The sequence below is a fragment of the Pleurodeles waltl genome, chromosome 3_2, assembly GCF_031143425.1.
Source record: "Pleurodeles waltl isolate 20211129_DDA chromosome 3_2, aPleWal1.hap1.20221129, whole genome shotgun sequence".
NCBI lineage: Eukaryota > Metazoa > Chordata > Amphibia > Caudata > Salamandridae > Pleurodeles > Pleurodeles waltl.
Genome location: NC_090441.1, coordinates 118,902,112 through 118,919,659, shown reverse-complemented (window position 1 = coordinate 118,919,659; position 17,548 = coordinate 118,902,112). Strand labels below are relative to the sequence as shown.

The 17,548-nt window shown below is 47.2% G+C and overlaps 1 protein-coding gene across 2 annotated transcripts in view; it reads left to right on the top strand.

Annotated features, from left to right (window-relative positions):
- Positions 1-17,548, top strand: part of CUX1 (cut like homeobox 1) — a 1,145,546-nt gene that overhangs the window by 1,015,431 nt on the left and 112,567 nt on the right. For both annotated transcript variants that reach the window (XM_069226953.1, XM_069226954.1), the window contains exon 15: positions 11,386-11,522. In XM_069226953.1, the coding sequence (XP_069083054.1) occupies positions 11,386-11,522 (137 nt within the window). The remainder of the gene's footprint in view (positions 1-11,385; positions 11,523-17,548) is intronic.

The window sequence follows — 17,548 nt, the reverse complement described above, 5'->3', positions numbered from 1 at the left end:
AGACTTTCCTGTGATACTGTGGGTTGTGGAACGATAGGCTCGCACCACATCAACCATCATTTTCCGCACACAACAATGATTGGCAAGAGCTAACTGTACTGTCCCTTTGATTAATCTGTTGATTCTTTCTACAATTCCATTACCCTGAGGATAATACAGAGACGTTCTGGAATGACGCACCTCACAATTCTTTAAAAACGAACACATCTCATTTGAAGTTAACTGAGTGCCATTGTCAGTAATCAGAACCATAGGAATACCCTCCTCCATAAAAATGTCCTCCAAAACCTTTATGGTCGTGGTTGTGGTCACAACACGCACAAATCTAACCACCAACCATCTTGAATATACATCCAGTACAACTACCGCAAAGCGCATCTGAAGTGGAAGTTCTAATAGTGGGCCAAAAAAAATAAACAAATAGTGTGCCAGGGCTTCCCAGGATCTTCAATGTGTCCTTCCACCTTGCCAACTCCAACTTTCAGCCTCTTCTCACTCCCCTTACACAGTCTACACTGTTCCACCCAACGCTGGACCTGACCATCTAAATAAGGCCACCAAAAAAACTCTTTCAACCTCCTGCTCATCATCCCTTGACCCACATGGCCCTCATGTGCCAGTGAAAATCATTTAAATCTTAACCCAACAGGTGGAACAAAACGCACCCCTCCCATCAATACACTGTCCCCACAACAAGACAATTTGTCCAACACACCAAGAAACTGTCTTACCGACAATGGAAGAGAACTCTCTCTTCTAGCCCCCAAAGATACTATTCTGAAGACATGCTTAAGACAATCATCTGCAGCCACCTCACTCTTCCATTCATCCTGCGTAAACGTACCCAAACCCCACACAACCACATCACAAATGGAGGCCACAGCATCATCCATATCGCTACTCTTTACCGATTGAGCATCAAGCTTCTCCCAGTCAAGAGACAATCTGGACAGGCAGTCCGCCTGGATATTTTTCCAACCTTTGACATACTCAACGCGATACAAGTACTCCTGTAACCTCGCAGAAAGTCTGGCCAACCTCACTGACCCCTTCCCCGCACCATCAGCAGACAATATCCTTAACAAAGGCTTGCAATCACTCCTCAAAGTAAACTCCAATCCCCACAAATACGTTCTGAAATATTCTGTACCCCAGACAGCAGCTGAGGCCTCGCGTTCTATAACTGAATAGTTGCGTTCCGTCTGGGTCGAAGTTCGAGACGCAAATGCAACCGCCTTCTCCTGACTCCCATGCATTTGTCATAACACCGCTCCTAAACCAGTCCTGCTGGCATCTACCTTCAAGATAGACCGCAGATTAATGTCAAAAGCTGATAGAATACCTGCACCACAAATTTCATTTTTGATTTTGTCAAAGCAACTCATTTGCTCACTGGCCCAACAAAACTTACTTCCTTTCCTCAACAATTTACGTAAATCTTCAGTCTTACTTGCAAATGTATTCACAAATTTGGAGTAGTATTCCACAAGTCCCAGAAAATACCTTAATTGTTATTTATCAGCTGGTGCCAGTGCCAACCTAATGGCCTCTAATAGACTTTTTTTTTTTGTTTGATACTCCCTTTAGAAATAGAGTACCCTAAGTAGTCGATTTCCTCCACCAGAAAAGGGCATTTCTCTCTATTTAGACTTAAGCCTGCCTCACCAATGATCTTAAGAATTTTCCTGAGTGTGATATTATGCTCATCAACCATTTCACCCGTAACAATTATATCATCCTGAAAGAATAACTTGATACCCACCCGGGGATATGTCCTTAGGCAACAATTTCTCATTCCTCCAATGGCATCTAAAAAGACTCTCAGGGATTCTGGTGTACAATGAACCCGAGTCCACCATGAGATTTACCTCAACTTCTCCAATAGAGAAAAGAGCCGATGGCCTAGAGCATCTACGGTCACTCTCATTCTCTCTCATGGTCACATAACTCAACTACAAGTATCCTGTCTTCACAAGAAGATTCACAGCATTCTTCCACTATGTTTATACTCGATTTAGGTTCTTTAGCAAATCAGCTACTTTCCCTGCACAAACGAGCTTAATGTCCCTTACGGCCACACTTGCAACACTCCTTATTAACAGCAAAACATTTCCTGGAGTCCCCAGAATGATAAGCACTCCCACACCGAGAGCACTCTTTCCCCTTGCTCCTGGTATACACCCCTTTCTTTGGTACACCTCCAGTTTCCTGTTGAGACCCTGTAGAATTGCTTGACAAAGCCATAACATTCACAGTTTTCTCTTTCCTTTCTAATTCTTTTATACAACGTCGTGATTCGTCCATCACTTTTGCCAAGTCAATTGCTTCTTGTAATGTGGGATCCTTTGCCGCCCATAGCCTCTCCTGAATTTTTTTTATTGCAGCACTGGACAATGAGTTGATCCCGTATTAGTTCATCTATCATGGTCCCAAACCGGCACTTGACAGACAACTCTCTCAACCGTGACACAAAATCATCACTAGATTCATGATGATCCTGGGGTTGGGTATAACATTTATACCTAGCTAGTACAAGATTAGTCTCCTTAGCGAACCTGTTCTCCAACCTCTTAATGGCTTCTTTAAATACGTCATCCATAGGCTGACCAATGGGTCCCATGGAAGGAGGAAGGTATTTAAAAATTTTGTTGGCCTTCACACCCCAAAGTACTCAAAAGAATAGCTTTTTTTCTTTGTGGCGAAAAGCATTGTCCATCCAAAGCAACAATATAATTATCAAGCATTTCTATCCAATCCTCCCAAGGAAGAGTTGGAGTACCTGAAAGTGGTAAAAATAATGGTGGTGGGGAAATATTGGTCTGAGTAGCCATTGCAACTATGCACTGTCAAACAATAAGTGTGCAACTTGAATACAACACAATAAGTACTAATACAACACAATAAGTACTAAAATAGAATTTTCAGATGAACAGAATAGTATAGTACTTCCTTCTCTCTTCGAGACTCTCACTGTGCACCGCTTTCTAGACACTCTCCTTGCACCACTTCCTCTTCAGCACTCCGAGGGTGCCAGCTCCTCCCCACAGTCTCGTGCCTCCAATAGGAGCGCTGTGTCTCGAAGAAACTCTTACTGTGCACCGCTTTCTAGACACTCTCCGTGCACCACTTCCTCTTCAACACTCTGAGGGTGCCACCCCCAAGGTCTCGTGCCTCCAATAGGAGCGCTGTGACATGAGCCACCTGCTCCTCCTCTCTTCTGAGCACCTCTAGTGCTTCCGGGGTCCTCCTCAGCGCGAGAAACGTTCGCCGGTCAATGCCGGCAATTGAAATACGAGCCTGGCGACCGCTCGTCAATGCCAGCAGCTCAGAACAGGGCCCCGGTCAACGCCAGCAGATGCTCGTCAATGCCGGATGAGTGCCGGTAGTTCAGAAGAGGTCGACGCAGGCAATTAAAATGCGAGCCAGCCATTCATCAACGCCGGACCAGCGCCGACAACCAAAACCGGCCGACGCTCGGTGCCACTCCTACCAGTCAAGAAGAGTCGAGGAGAGTACACCCGTGTTCCACTGCCAGGAGGGTGGACTCGGACCAGCAAGAAGGGGAAGAGACGAGCCGGCAACGGCCCGAACCCGGTTGTCAACGGGGTCCGCTCCGAACCAAACAATGCACTGGGCTGACCTAGGTCGCGTCTCCACGTTCCTGGATCCTCGTCGCCAAAATTGATGTGAGTAGAATAAATGTCCTTCGCAGAACGAGATTCAAATGCAAGTTTATACGATAAAGCGACCTAGCGTCCAGCCACACTGGAGAGGAAACGGTAACTGCCTTCTCTAGAATGTCGAGACACCTACGTTCTTAAGAACGTAACTAAGAACCAAAACACATAACAAACACCCCCAAGTACTTAAACCCTTCGGGCTGAATCAGTAGGCCAGTCGCCCATGTCATTTTAGTCGGACACGGTGTTATAGGATAAATTACAGACTTCTGCAGGTTGATACAGAGTCCTCAGTACTTGCCAAAAATCTAGGATGTGTAATGCCCTCAGTCCAGATACCTCAGCTTCTCCCAAGTACAGGAGTACATCATCGTCACATATCGATATTCAGTCACTTACCGCGTCCTCCCATTGGAAGCCCCTATTTACTGGATCCACTTTCACCCAGGCGGCCAGCAGCTCTATTACTACCACGAACAGCAAAGGAGACAGGATTCCCCTTTGTGAATGTCAGTAAAAAAAAAAAAAATTCAGAGCAGGTAGTGGCCCGAAAAAATGAAACAAAAACATTTCATTTTTTGTTTTTGAAATGCATCTAGTTTTCCTTTAAGGAAAACGGGCTGCATTTAAAAAAAAAAAAAACTGCTTTATTTAAAAGCAGTCACAGACATGGTGGTCTGCTGTCTCCAGCAGGCCACCATCCCTGTGAGGGCGGCCATTCCCAAGGGGGTCACAAATTGCGACCTACCTCTGAATATTCATGAGGTGGGTATTTGCGACCCGCTTGAGAATCGCAAATAGTGTGATTGACACTATGCAACATAAGGTTTTGCGACTCGCAAATTGCGAGTCACAAAACCAAACTTTGGTACATGTAGCCCTAGGTCTGGTATTAGCGAATTCCTTTTAATTTTAGTACCTATCGGGTTTTCTGGCAGGCCTTATCATCCGCCCACTACACCACACAGACTGGGGCAGTGGGTCAGGTCACATCAGCCATTGGCTAGGTTAACTTCACTGTGAGCGGTGGCATTCTGCTTTTTTTTTTTTTTTTTTTACACACAAAGTAGCTCCCTTCAGTGCCAGGGATGACTAAGGCAATGTGCTCTTTAAAAAACAAAAAAGCATTTTTGCCTTTTATTTTTTTGTAAAAAGAGATTGGCAAGAGTCTGGTAGTTCCCACAACAATGCTAAATTTAAAAAAAGAAAAAAAAAAACCTTGGCACAACAAAACGTGAAATGAGAAAGCCACAAAGCTGGCATCCAATTCCAACCGACTGACTTTGCCAATGCTTGCTTACAATTCTTGCAAATGCTTTGCCATATAAATCTCAGCAGGCTAGTCTTGTTCCCTAAGGATGTGCAGGGTAATAATTAAGGTTTCTGTGAAGTAGTTGATCAAAGTTGTTTTAGTTGCTGCATTTTAGTTATATCCATTATGCTCAGATGTAATGGATACTTTTTCCCCGTGAACATGTGATCTGTTGTTGGTTTTTTGCCAAGATATTACAGCTTTTATCTTAAAAATGCCCAAAGTCGCCAACATCTCTGGACGTGATAAAACCAAGGCAGACTCAGATCTCTAGCAAAGACAGATTCACTCGGATTACCTCGATCACGCAGATTTTACACAGAACATGATTCGCCTCAGATGTATTCAGTCTGAGCCCTGGTCTTTCAGATACCCACACTGATTCAGAGCACTGCTTGTTCATCCTAGCATCTCCCGGGGCTCTGCCATGACAGTGCCTGGACTCAATAGAAGCTCAGTAGTTATCAGTCAGACCCACTTTACCAAAACTGGTCATCTTAATAAAACCTAAGGTCACTCAGAGCTCTGCTCTTGTTAGCATCCAGAGTTGTTCATTTCATAATGAAGGCTCCATTAAACTTCTTTGCTAAAGCTAGAGTACTCAATGATTGTTTTTTGATAGTACACAGTCACCTGCTCGTCATTATTCCCAGAGACCCTGTGGGTAGAGAGACAGACCAGTGCCAGTTATGGAGAATGAGCGCCTCTTACATCTATACACGCCCAGATGTCTCCAGATCCTATGCCAGATGGAAGCTTCTTAGAGCACTCAGCAAGCAGCGCTCTTGCAAGCCTGAGCTCTTTCACGTAAGGGAACCTACCATTTTAAAAGTGAGTGGGGAGCACATGCCAGGCCTTCTGCCCTGGGAACAGATGAACACAACTTCTCGCTTACCAACCAAGGTGGTCTCCATTCTCTCCCACTCACTTAACAAAATGTAACACGGTCGATTATGCTACATTTATGCTAAGTGCAGTATGTTATCGTATCCTTTAACTTAGATTTGTCTATATGTGATGAGGGACAATTTGTAGGCACCTAATATGTGTTGCTTGACCTAGCTCCATCTGAAAGAGTATACTTTTCAAAAGGTTGTCTTAAACCTTCCTGCTCACGTTTTACATTACAGCTCCTAATGATGTTTGGTGACTGTTTTGGTCCTAACGACCCCTAACCAATATAAGGACCCTTTTTGGCAGTCTGCACTCAGCCTGCGTTGCCTGGATGAGAGAACCAGGAGCGGACTGAAACTGCAGTGGAGTGGCGTTTACTGGCATGGTAGTTCAGGGGGCTCGTGTGCTTGCTGCACAGGTATCGCACATAAGCAGGCTTGCGATTAGGAGCTGAGTGCCAAATTATGACAAGGGAGATTACAGGGTGGCTGTGCCTGCTGTGCAGGCTCGAGAGTGCCTCAGAGTAAAAGATTCAGTACACTTGAAAATCTGCTAACCCTGCATTACATACCAGTAGACACTACTGTGATGTAATAAAATGATCCGACTGCAAAGTCTGCAAATACGTCACTGAAAAGCACATATGTAAATAGAAAAACAATAATAAATGAGCACTGGCAAAGCCAGAAGGTCTAGACTTAGCAAGTGGATGCAATGATTATTTATTTCATTGCAAACATATGCCTAAAAAATGAAACCCGTAGTCATCTAATTGTGGCAGCCTTATGGTTGCCATAAAAATGTAAATTGAAAGAAAATGAACCATTACACATAATTTTAATAAAACATTATGGATTCTTCCTGGCAGGGAGGTGTAGTTAGAATAGGCATAGAATCACTAATTTAATGAACGTCACTGGAAAGAAAAGTTACTATTGGCTTTGAATGATTTTTAAGTGATGATAGTTTATGCACGCAAGGGTGACTTAAATAAAAGAAAAGGACAAATGTATAAAAGCACTGGGAAAGTATTGACCCACCAGCCCAGGCACTTGAAGTGCACTCCTTTAAAATAGTTCCTTGTAACAGGCTGTCATTTACGAACCATTATCATGCTCACTCTCTTCGGAAAATCTTTATTTTCGTTCAGTGAAGCTGCAGCACTTGTCCTACCTGAACCTGCTGTGCCCCTGCCTTCAGCCATCCAAGGAATGGACGGAGGAACAGCTGGCACTGGGTTTAGGGGCACCCCGGGAAGGCTTGAGCTTCAATAGAAATGTCCCTTTAATTCAGAAATTACCAAGGAAAGCCAAAGTACAGGTTAAAACAGCCTCCAAATGAATTACTCATCCAACCTCCACGTGCGGGAACAGCAGCTCCTTAAACAAGATATCGAGGGGAGGGGGGATATTGGGGCTACACAGAAAAGTGTTGGACAATGAAATACCTGCAAGTGGACCTGCTGTGGCCAGCTGTCAATGGTGATCTAGCACGTGACCAGGGCGGACTTTAGGGCGGTGCGGCTGCACGGGGCGCTGACCTCAGGGAGCGCCGTGTTTAACAATAACTTACTGAAGTTGCGATTTAAAAGCACCTGCTGAAAAGTTCCTTGTGTCTCCACCCTTCAAGAAGCAATTAAAATGTCAAGATACCTCTTGTGAGTAATGTTCCTGCTAGGGAGAGAGATGGTAGTTTCGTCTATTGGCAGCTTCGACTCGCCATAAAGTAGCGCTGAGGCTTAACATGCCTGCTGCAAAGATCAATACTATATTTTATGTGGATAGCTGAGTGGATTAGTAAAGCCAGCCTTTACAAGCGCTTTGAAACGAATGGATGTGAAAGGAGGGCTTTGGCAGTGGCATAACTAAACTGAAGTGGAGCCTCCCTGAAAAGCACCTGTGGGGGCCCCTCCTCCCTGGACCCAGTCAGTGGCCTGCTGCCCTTGCACTGTGTACTTTGCTGGGGTGGGGGGAGCTGGAGCTGGGGGTCCTCTGCACCGCAGAGGCTGCAGGGCCCTTTGTTACGCCAATGGGCTATGGAGAGATGAGGGGCACATTTGCCTGGTGGTAGTGAGTGAATCCGAGGAGCTGGTCATGGGGTAGGGGTGCCAAAAAAAATACTGTTGCACAGGGCGCCACCAGCGCTAAAGCCGGCCCTGCACGTGACCACTAGGGAATGGAGCAAGACCAGTGGTTCGTAACCTTTAAACTTCTATGGGCCCTCACTGAATTACCTTTGGAAGTCGGGGGCCACGTACACAATTTCTATGATTTGAACCTCAAAACAAGTCTCACAAGAGCATAAACTATGATCCACTTCAACCAACTGTGGATCTCCATCAGCTCTGGAGATAGGTAAGTGGTAACCAGTCTCACCAGCGGTGTCTCGCATAAGAGTACTGCCCTCTTCACCGGCTCATCTGCCAGTTTTAAATCACCAGTTTAGGACTGCCAGGACATTGTCTCATGAAAACTCCTGTCGGTTGCCCAGTGCATCACATCTTCCTCCACGAGATCTGAAAATACTTCCATGCAAATATGTGTTGGGATTAATGGGTGGAAGTTGGCTGCTGTCCATAGTTCTTGAGAGACCTGTGCCCCATTTCCATCACTCTTAGTCCTGAAGAGCAGCTTGTCATCAGAACGTTAAAGTGAGGGTTTCAGAGTTTCTTAGTCCAAGGTTCAAACTTCATGTGATGGTCACATCTGGATTACCCACGCAGGGCGAGGAGCAGCGGGATTTCTTATAATACTGTGAGCTTTCTTGTAACGTGGGCAGCACATAGAGGAGTAGCTCCCAGTGTGCGCGCTGTGTGACACGAGACGCTGTGACGTGTTCCTTCTCAGGAGCCCGTACTCCTGCTCTGGCGCTCTCCCACCTTCCAGCTCTGGTTCAGCTCTTGCCGTGAATTCCTTCTTAAAACACAGGCCGGGGTGCTGAAGTGAGGTGCGTGAGCTGAAAGGATCCCTCAGGACTCTGCTCTGCTGGTTTCCAGCTGAGGAGACTGACTGCCTGGCCCCATCAGCCGGCTGTGTTAGGCCGATAAGGTGTAAAGGAATACAAGTGCAGTTTGTTCACTTCAAATCTCAGTCACTGGCAAGTAATCCTTCCGGGCCCTGTGTTTGTTGTGTTTGCAGAGCGTGATTCGGGCGGACGCCCTTTCATTTCATAGGCCGCACGTTCACAGGGAAACCACTGCAAGGAAAAGACGCCACCCCAGAGGCAGCTAGACATTGCTTTCTCCCGGCAGCCGGCCGTCTCTTTCCTCGCTCGTGATGCCATCGGTACAGCACACAGCCTTCCTCTCTATGGGATCCCAGCGCTTTCCGCAGGAACCTTTTCCAAAGACTCTGAATGTTCAATCCTTCCTGGTACATTTGAATTAACTGGGACATAGGAGCCTAACAAAGGCCAAGAAGGGTTAATCCAGGGCACATTCACTGATATCCGCGTTAATCAAAACTGCAGACAATGCGGGCGAATTCAGTTCCTTAACACGGCCATTTCTTATCCTGATAATCTGGCCTGGCTCCCCCCTCCTGGTTTTTCAGTTTCTGCTAGGAAGGAAGGTTACTTGCACGTGTACTGTGTAATTGCCTGTGTGTGTTTTTTTGGTTCTGTGTTTCCCTTGTTTTTTCTGAACCACACTAAACCTCTTTTAACAGTAGACTTTGATTAGGGTCTGCTGTAAAGCAGTATACAGCAGAGCCACCACCCCAATTTTATATTCATGTCAAAATCATAGAAGTGTTGTCATGGACAAAAAAAAAGGCCAAAGTTCAACCTCGTTTTTAGGTTGAGCGCGCACGCGCTTCTGACCTGTTGTAAGTATTGTGGGCTTTTAACCACACCCATGTCACGCCCATCACTTTCACGCCTTTCAAAAATGCCTTGATGACATTGGCAAATGCTTCACATTTGTCCCGTTTTGTCACCGCCTTACAGACTGACCCTGTTACATGGATTACTGCACGAGTGTCGATATGTATTACTGCGAGCAAACTACCTTTCTTTTTTTGTGTCTCTCCTTCGCGCCCATGCTCATGGCGGCCATGGCGCTTAAGATGGCTAGCAGTGCAGTCACCCAGCACCTTTCCTGTTCATGTCTCCCCATCCCCACCACCCCTCCAAAGTTGTTGTTTGATATACTTCAAAAACTATTTACTGCTTATCGATAATTAACAAAATTATTTGTAAATGTCACTTTCTTCCAAGTTTATTTCAACAGTTTTGACAATATCATGCCCTAGAACAAAATGGCATTTTTCGTTTGGTGTCTCTTCCATGCATGTTGATTTGAAGTCCATTTTCTTTTTCCAAAGAACTCCTCCTCCATGGTGTGTCGTGTTAATTAGCAACTTATCAGAGTGGTTGTTCGTAACCATTTGTTGCCGGCTGTCAGAGCGAGGCTTGGTGCGCTTAGTTCATTGGTGTCCTTAATAGCAGCTATGGCGGTACTGGTGCGTGGGGGAGCTCAGGTGAGCCACTTTGGTGTAAGGAGCGTGCATTAATGATCCCCGCTGCTGGACCCAGACGACGTGAGCGACAACAAATGCATGTCCCCTCACACGCTCTCTGGCTATTCACAGGAGCTGCTTAAGGATTTAATTTGAAATTTGCCAGACATATCTTGGCACACGATAGTCTTTGGTAAACAATTATAATATATGTCAGCGATCTAAAACGTTTTAAGTTTTCCAAAGCATTCTCCACTCCAGTTCAAGATCTGGTGAAACTAAAATCCTTGTTTTTCTCACCAGATTTTAGAATGTATTTGTTATAGCAAAGGATAAAGGGACCCTTTATCTGGTTTCAGATTGCATCGAAATGTGGATCAAATAATTTGTATGTCTTTCGCCCACATACAGCCTATTGTGTATAGTAGAAACACTTGGAGTGGGCTTTGAGTCAGTCCTTTGCTTTGAAAATGGTGGGGTGGTGAAAGTGGTATTCTATTGGAATTAGCATGGCAGATTTAAATTAGGATTTTAAAAGGCAACCTTTTATTTTTTGGCTGCAGATAGAAGAAGAAGGTAAATGAAAGTACTTTAGTCATATGCAGGCGCACTGGAATAAAGTGGCAGGAAAAGACCAAATTATGAGGCAGGGTTGACTAATTTATGTGGCAAGAAAAGTCCAGTTATGAATTTACAACGCCAATAACTCTAACTCCAGCAAATGCGAGACCCATTGCATTGCAAATGCTTGTTGACCTTGCCTCTGTCCAAGACAATTTCTGCATTACTTATGAATAAGTGTTTATGAACAATACATTTATTAAAGAAAATAAAGCAGTCCCTCCTAAAGTCTTGTTGAATCCCTCTTAAAGACTTGTTGGATCTTGTTTTCGGTGTGTTTTTTGCGCTATTGATTTTGCACTTGACTAAGTCTAAAGCTAGCAATCAATGTTGGTAATTAAAAATTATCCAAGTACGTAACCACTGTTAAGAATTAAAAGGATGCTGGCTGGATCATCAGTGTCTTGTTTTTATTTCCTAGTTCGCTGTGCGGAGTTGCAGATCCAGTTTACTGAAACTTTCGCAAAAGTTAATAACCAAAAGGATTTGATAACCAAACTGGAACATGATCTTAGCACCATACAGTCCTTGTCTTCAGTCCAGCGCCCCGATGCTGAGGTAACAACTGCTAGTGGCTTCCGCCAAGACTTGTTTAGGCATTACTAAACCATATTGACAAGCATGATGTACTGATTGGTTGTCGGTTTAATGTATCATTGAGCTCTGCCTTCTCTGAGGTTTTCACTACATGAATAGCTACATGTTTCCAAAAAATATCATATTAACAAAATGCAAGCACACACACACATACAAGGATGTTCAGTCAGGCCTCTTCGGTCATTGCCTGGCCTCTTCATCCATTGTTATTTTCAATTGAAATTCACATTTTGCTTCTGCCCACCAGTGCATACAACATGGGACAGTGAGTCAGCCAACTTCTTCCGTTGGCTGACTTGCACTGTGAGTGACAGCATCTACCCTGATCATGTGCAGAGCTGCCTTGAAATGAGTGCACTTCAGTGCCTTAGATGATTTATCTTTATATTTTATTGTATTTTTTGAATGTTTGCAATTTCATACCTGTTGGCTTTGCCAATGCTTGTGTAGTATTCAAAGGGTTTTTGGGAGACGAGCTGATGGTGAGGACAGGGAATTATTATGCCCCTTTCAACTGCATTGTGTGCATTTATTCTATATTATTATTAGCAAATGCAAGTAATCTCTTACTTTGCCCTACCTAGTTTGCTTCAAGGACTGAGAAATGTAGTGGGCCTAACAATTGGGTGGCAAGACTTTGCATGACCAATTCCAGCATTATTGGCTTTGCAAGTGCCATGTGTCAATGTGCCAAATTGGTGAGGTGCTCTATTGTTATGATGGCCAAGAAACTGACAATTGAAAAGCTGTGGCACATATGCTGAGACCTGGGCTGCAGCCACTTTAATAGCTTTCCATATTTTCATTGGACAAGCATTGGTGGAGATCAGGATCAGACCAGTGTACCTGGAGGTCAAAGGTTTGTTACCTACTGGTATTACACGTTGAACCCGCTCTGTTGAGTTTTAATGCATCCCTTATCTGATAGAGATTTCTAGTTGCAGATTCTTTACCTTAGAATTTTCCCCAGGCGTCAGACTAGAGCCAGAGAATTTTTCTTCAAGCAGTACCCCTGCGCGCCGTTAGGTGGCGTTGGTCGACTCCGCAGGCGCCATGGTTGCCGTGATGATGTTGCAGTCGTATATAGGCGCCACCACAGCACACTGACGTCAGTTCTTTTCTTTCCGTGCCTGCCTGCGTGCAGATCCCGAGAAGAGCTACCCCAGTCATTTTTTGACTGACTACGACATTTTTGTCTAATTCGTTTTTGAGGAGTTTTGCTTTGCGTTGAGGGATGTCCTGTAAGACTGGATTTAAACCCTGAGACTCCTGTCACCGCATGATGTCAGTGACGGATCCGCACCTCGTGTGCCTCTGGTGTTTGGAGCACAACCATGACCCGAAGTCGTGCTTCGAGTGTCGGGCCATGAACCCGAAAGCTTTGAGGGAGCGGTCCCTGAGGCTCATGGCGGCCCTACACTCAATTCCGATCGTTCCTGGTCCTATTTGAGAGGAAGGTCAGGAGACCGGTCGCAGAGTCACCACCATTCATCTTTGTCCAAGTCATCTGGACATTGGGATAAGAAGAAGTAGTCTTGGACTTCGCCCCGTTGCTCACCCGACGCAACACAGGAAGAGCTTTGACGCTCTATGCGTCCGTCTATGAAGCCGCAGTCTGGGTCTGCTCTGCGCCTTCCCGAATTTCCAGGAGCCGGTGCTTCCCCAGCCCAACTTTGAGAGTTCTATGCGCCTCATATTTAGGCTGTCCGACCCACACTCTGCGTCTTTGGGCCCAGGGGAGTGGTGAGGGCCCCCTTAGGTTCCAAATCGGCTTTGGTCCCGACTCTGGAGGGCACCTCAGGATCCGCTTCCGGATCCGTCCCGACAACGGTTGTGCCAACGTGACCTTCCCCGGTGTTGGGTCAGACGTCAATGTTCCCGGCGCCGATTGGGCCCACAATTGACGTTGACCCTATACCTATTCCAGACGACTTGGAGCCAGAACCACGTCGCTCGACACCAATTCTGTTTTCCATGGGCTCTGCTGTGCCCAGGGTTGATCCTGAACCCTATTACTATTGGTATGGATACGGGGGTAGTGTAGAGGGGTCGCTGGACCCTTTAGAAGACCAGCTTCAGTCTGAACTGTACTGGGTACAGGATTTGGGTGATGCCAGTGGGTTGGACACCTCCTTTGACACTGGCATGTTTTCTCCCAGTACGGTGGCTACGGAGGAGGGAGCATCATATTCTATGATGTTGAGAAGGGCTGCTGAGGTTTTGAACCTCGAGCTTCCTTATGTGGAAGTCAGGCCTAACCTCCTGACTGAAGTGCTTCAGGCTGGGGCCTCCAACGAAGAACCCCTTCTTCCCTTCAACAAAGCACTTATGGATGTCCTACTGGGAACCTGGTCCAAATCCAGCACAGGGGCTCCTGTGAATAGGACGACTGCCCACCACCATTGGCCTTCGCCGAATGACCCAAATTTCCTTACCCAAGACCCTATCCCTGAGAGCCTTGTCATCCAGGCTTCATCATCCTCTGGTGCATTCCCTACTGCTCCCCTGGACAGGGAATCAAAAAGATTGGACAATTTAGGGAAGAAGTTGTTTTCTTCTGCCAGTCTAGCACTGCGGTCCGTGAACACCGCATGCCTTTTGGGCCGCTATTCCCATACTCTGGGATACGCAAGTGCTGCCCCAAGTTCCGGAAGTGGCCCGGAATGTTCTCTCCCAAGCCATAACAGATGGGCGAGACACAGCCAAGTTCATGATTCATTGTGGACTGAATACGACCAAATCACTGGGCAGATCGGTTGGATCGACGGTGGTATTGAGACGCCACGGCTGGTTGAGGACGTCTGGCTTTCCGGGGGATGTCCAGCAATCTTTGATGGACATGCCCTTTGATGGCACTCGTCTCTTCGGAGACAAGGCGGACTCGGCGCTCTAGTGCTTTAAGGATTCCCAGGCTACGGCTCGGTCCCTTGGCATCGCAGCCGCTCCTCGCCTCCCTCAGTCTGCCTCTCGCTCCTTTCGTGGCTACAGAAGGGGCACCCAACCGTGTTCATTTCCACTGGGCCACCAACCCACGCATGCTGTACAGCCCCTACGCGGATGCAGGATCCAACAACCTCGTGGATAAGGTAGTCAGGGGACCTCCCAGCCCACCCCGCCCCCTCCTATGTCTCTAAACCTTCATAGTCCGTTGGGGCATCCGGAACCAGTTGGTGCAGGATTCGCCATCACCTGCCCCACTGGGAAACCATTACCACGGACAGGTGGGTTGTACAGATCGTCCGAAGGGGCTACTCCCGCCACCTTTGAGACTTCTCCTCCAGCCATGTCACCATCATTTGATCATCTATCGGAGGATCATTTGGCACTTCTCCACGAGGAAGTCAAGGCTCTCCTGGCCAAGGGAGCCATAGAAAGAGGGTCCCTGTGCTAGAAGTAGGTTGTGGTTGCTATTCCCGCTACTTTCTAGTGCCCAAAAACGACAAGGGCCTTTGCCCTATCCTGGACCTCCGGTCCCTCAATCTCTTCCCAATGAAGGAGAAGTTCAAGATGTTAACCCTAGCTCAGGTCCTTTCTGCCCTGGAGACTGGATGGTAGCGTTGGACTTGCAGGATGCCTATTTCCATATTCCCATCCTGCTGGCCCTCAGACGTTACCTACGATTCGTGGTAGGTCACGAGCACTTTCAGTTCACTGTGTTCCCCTTTCGCCTTACCAGTGCCCCTCGGGTGTTCACGAAAGTGATGGTAGTAGTTGCAGCTCATCTGTGCAGGTTAGGGGTTCCAGTCTTCCCCTACCTTGACAACTGGCTATTGAAGGCGGACACGCCCCTGAAAGTCATCGCCCACCTCCAGACTACGGTGAACCTCCTTCATTCGCTGGGGTTCACTATAAACGTGCAGAAGTCACACCTGACTTCCTATCAGATGCTCCCTTTCATCTGAGCTGTTCTCGACACAGTGCAGTTTCGGGCTTATCCTCCGGAAAAGCAAGTCGAGGATATTCAGGCTATGATACTGATGTTTCAGCCTCTATCCTGGATATCGGTGAGAATGACTCTGAGGCTGCTGGGCCTCTTGGCCTCCTGCATCCTGCTGGTCCAACATGCCAGATGGCATAAGCGGGCCCGTGGGACTTGAATTTCCAGTGGGTGCAGCATCAGAGGAATCTCTCCAACGTGGTTCAGATCTCGGAGGGAACTGCGAAAGACCTGCAATGGTGGTTGTCGAATCCGGATTGGGTCAACAGCAGATCTCTCTCCCTTCCCCAACCAGATCTCACGGTAGTGACAGATGCATCACTCCTAGGATGGGGCGGCAACATGGGAGAGGCGGAGATCAGAGGCCTCTGGTCTCCGGTGGAGTCCGGACTCCACATCAACCTTTTGGAGCTCCGGGCGATACGACTTGCATTGAAAGCATTACTTCCCTCTCTCAAAGGGAAAGTGGTACTGGGGTTCACTGACAACACCACCACCATGTGGTATTGCAACAAGCAGGGCGGAGTGAGGTCGTGGACACTTTGTCAAGAGGCTCTTCCCCTCTGGACATGGCGGGAACACCAGGGCATTTCCCTGGTGGTTCAACATCTTGCAGGCTCTCTGGACGCCAGAGCAGACGAACTCAGCCGTCGATGCATAGTCGATCACAAATGGCGTCTCCATCCTGAGATAGCGCAATGTCTCGTTCAGCAGTGGGGAGAGCCTTGGTTAGATCTGTTCACCTCCGCAGAGAACGCGTAACGACAGCTGTTTTGCACTTTGGAGTTTCCAAGGCCGCACTCGCTTGGTGACGCTTTTCGGCACAAGTGGAACTCTGGCCTCCTGCACGCCTTTCTCCCAGTACCAGTTCTGCCCAGGGTTGTGAAGAAGATCAGGCAAGACCGGGTCCAAGTAATCTTGGTGGCTCCGGACTGGGCACGAAGAGTCTGGTATCACGAGCTACTGAGCATGACCATTGATCCTCCGATCAGACTGCCCCTTCGGGAGGACCTTCTGTTGCAGCAGCAGGGGACGGTTATCCACCCGAACCTGTCCAGTGTGCCTCCATGTGTGGAGATTGAGCGGCAACAGTTGATGGCTTTTGACCTTCCACCTAAAGTCTGTAATGTCATTTTGGCAGCCAGGCGTCCCTCCACCAAAACGATATAGGCCTGTTGTTGGAATAAATTTGTGGCATGGTGTATCAACAAATCTGTTGATCCCCTCTCTGCACCTCTCTCAGAAGTTCTCCTCTTTATTCTCTCTCTTGCCCAGTAATGCTCTGCTCTGGGCACCCTCAAGGGATATTTGTCTGCCATCTCTGCCTTCTTAAGGCTACCAGACCAACCTTATCTTTTCAAATCCCCCATTGTTAGGAGGTTTCTTAAACCTCTCGCGATGGGTAGTCCTCTGCATCAAGATGTGCTACCCTTTGGTGAAAAAGCAACCCCCTGAGGGTTTGCGCGCTCATTCAACCAGCGCAACAGCTGCTACCACAGCTTTAGCACGTGGAGTTCCTGTCCTGGATATCTGCCAGGCCACAACGTGGGCATCCTTACATACGTTCACCAAGCATTACTGCCTGGACAGTCAGGTCCGCAGCAATGGCTATTTTGGCTGTTCGGTCCTGCAGGACTTTTTGGTGTGATCTTAGTTTGCAGCCCACCACCGGGGATGGTATTGCTCAGGTATCTATTCTAAGGAAAGGAATCTGCAACTAGAAGTCTCTATCAGATGTACAAGGTACTTACCTTTGGAAACGATATATCTGGTAGAGACATATTCTAGTTGCAGATTCCTTACCGACCAGCCCATCCTCCCTGCACTGCAAACTGATTTCTAGGGACAGGTACTTCCCTCTAAGGGCCTTAGTTTTGGCACACCATTCTAGGTGTTCTTCATGGCTCCACGCTACTGGTGTGGAAAGTTGTGAAAAGAAATTGATGTCAGCGCACCGGGGTGGCGCCTATATACGACCGTGACGTTATCACAGCGAAGACGACGCCAACAACGTTGACCGATGCCACCTAATGGCACACAGGGGTACTGC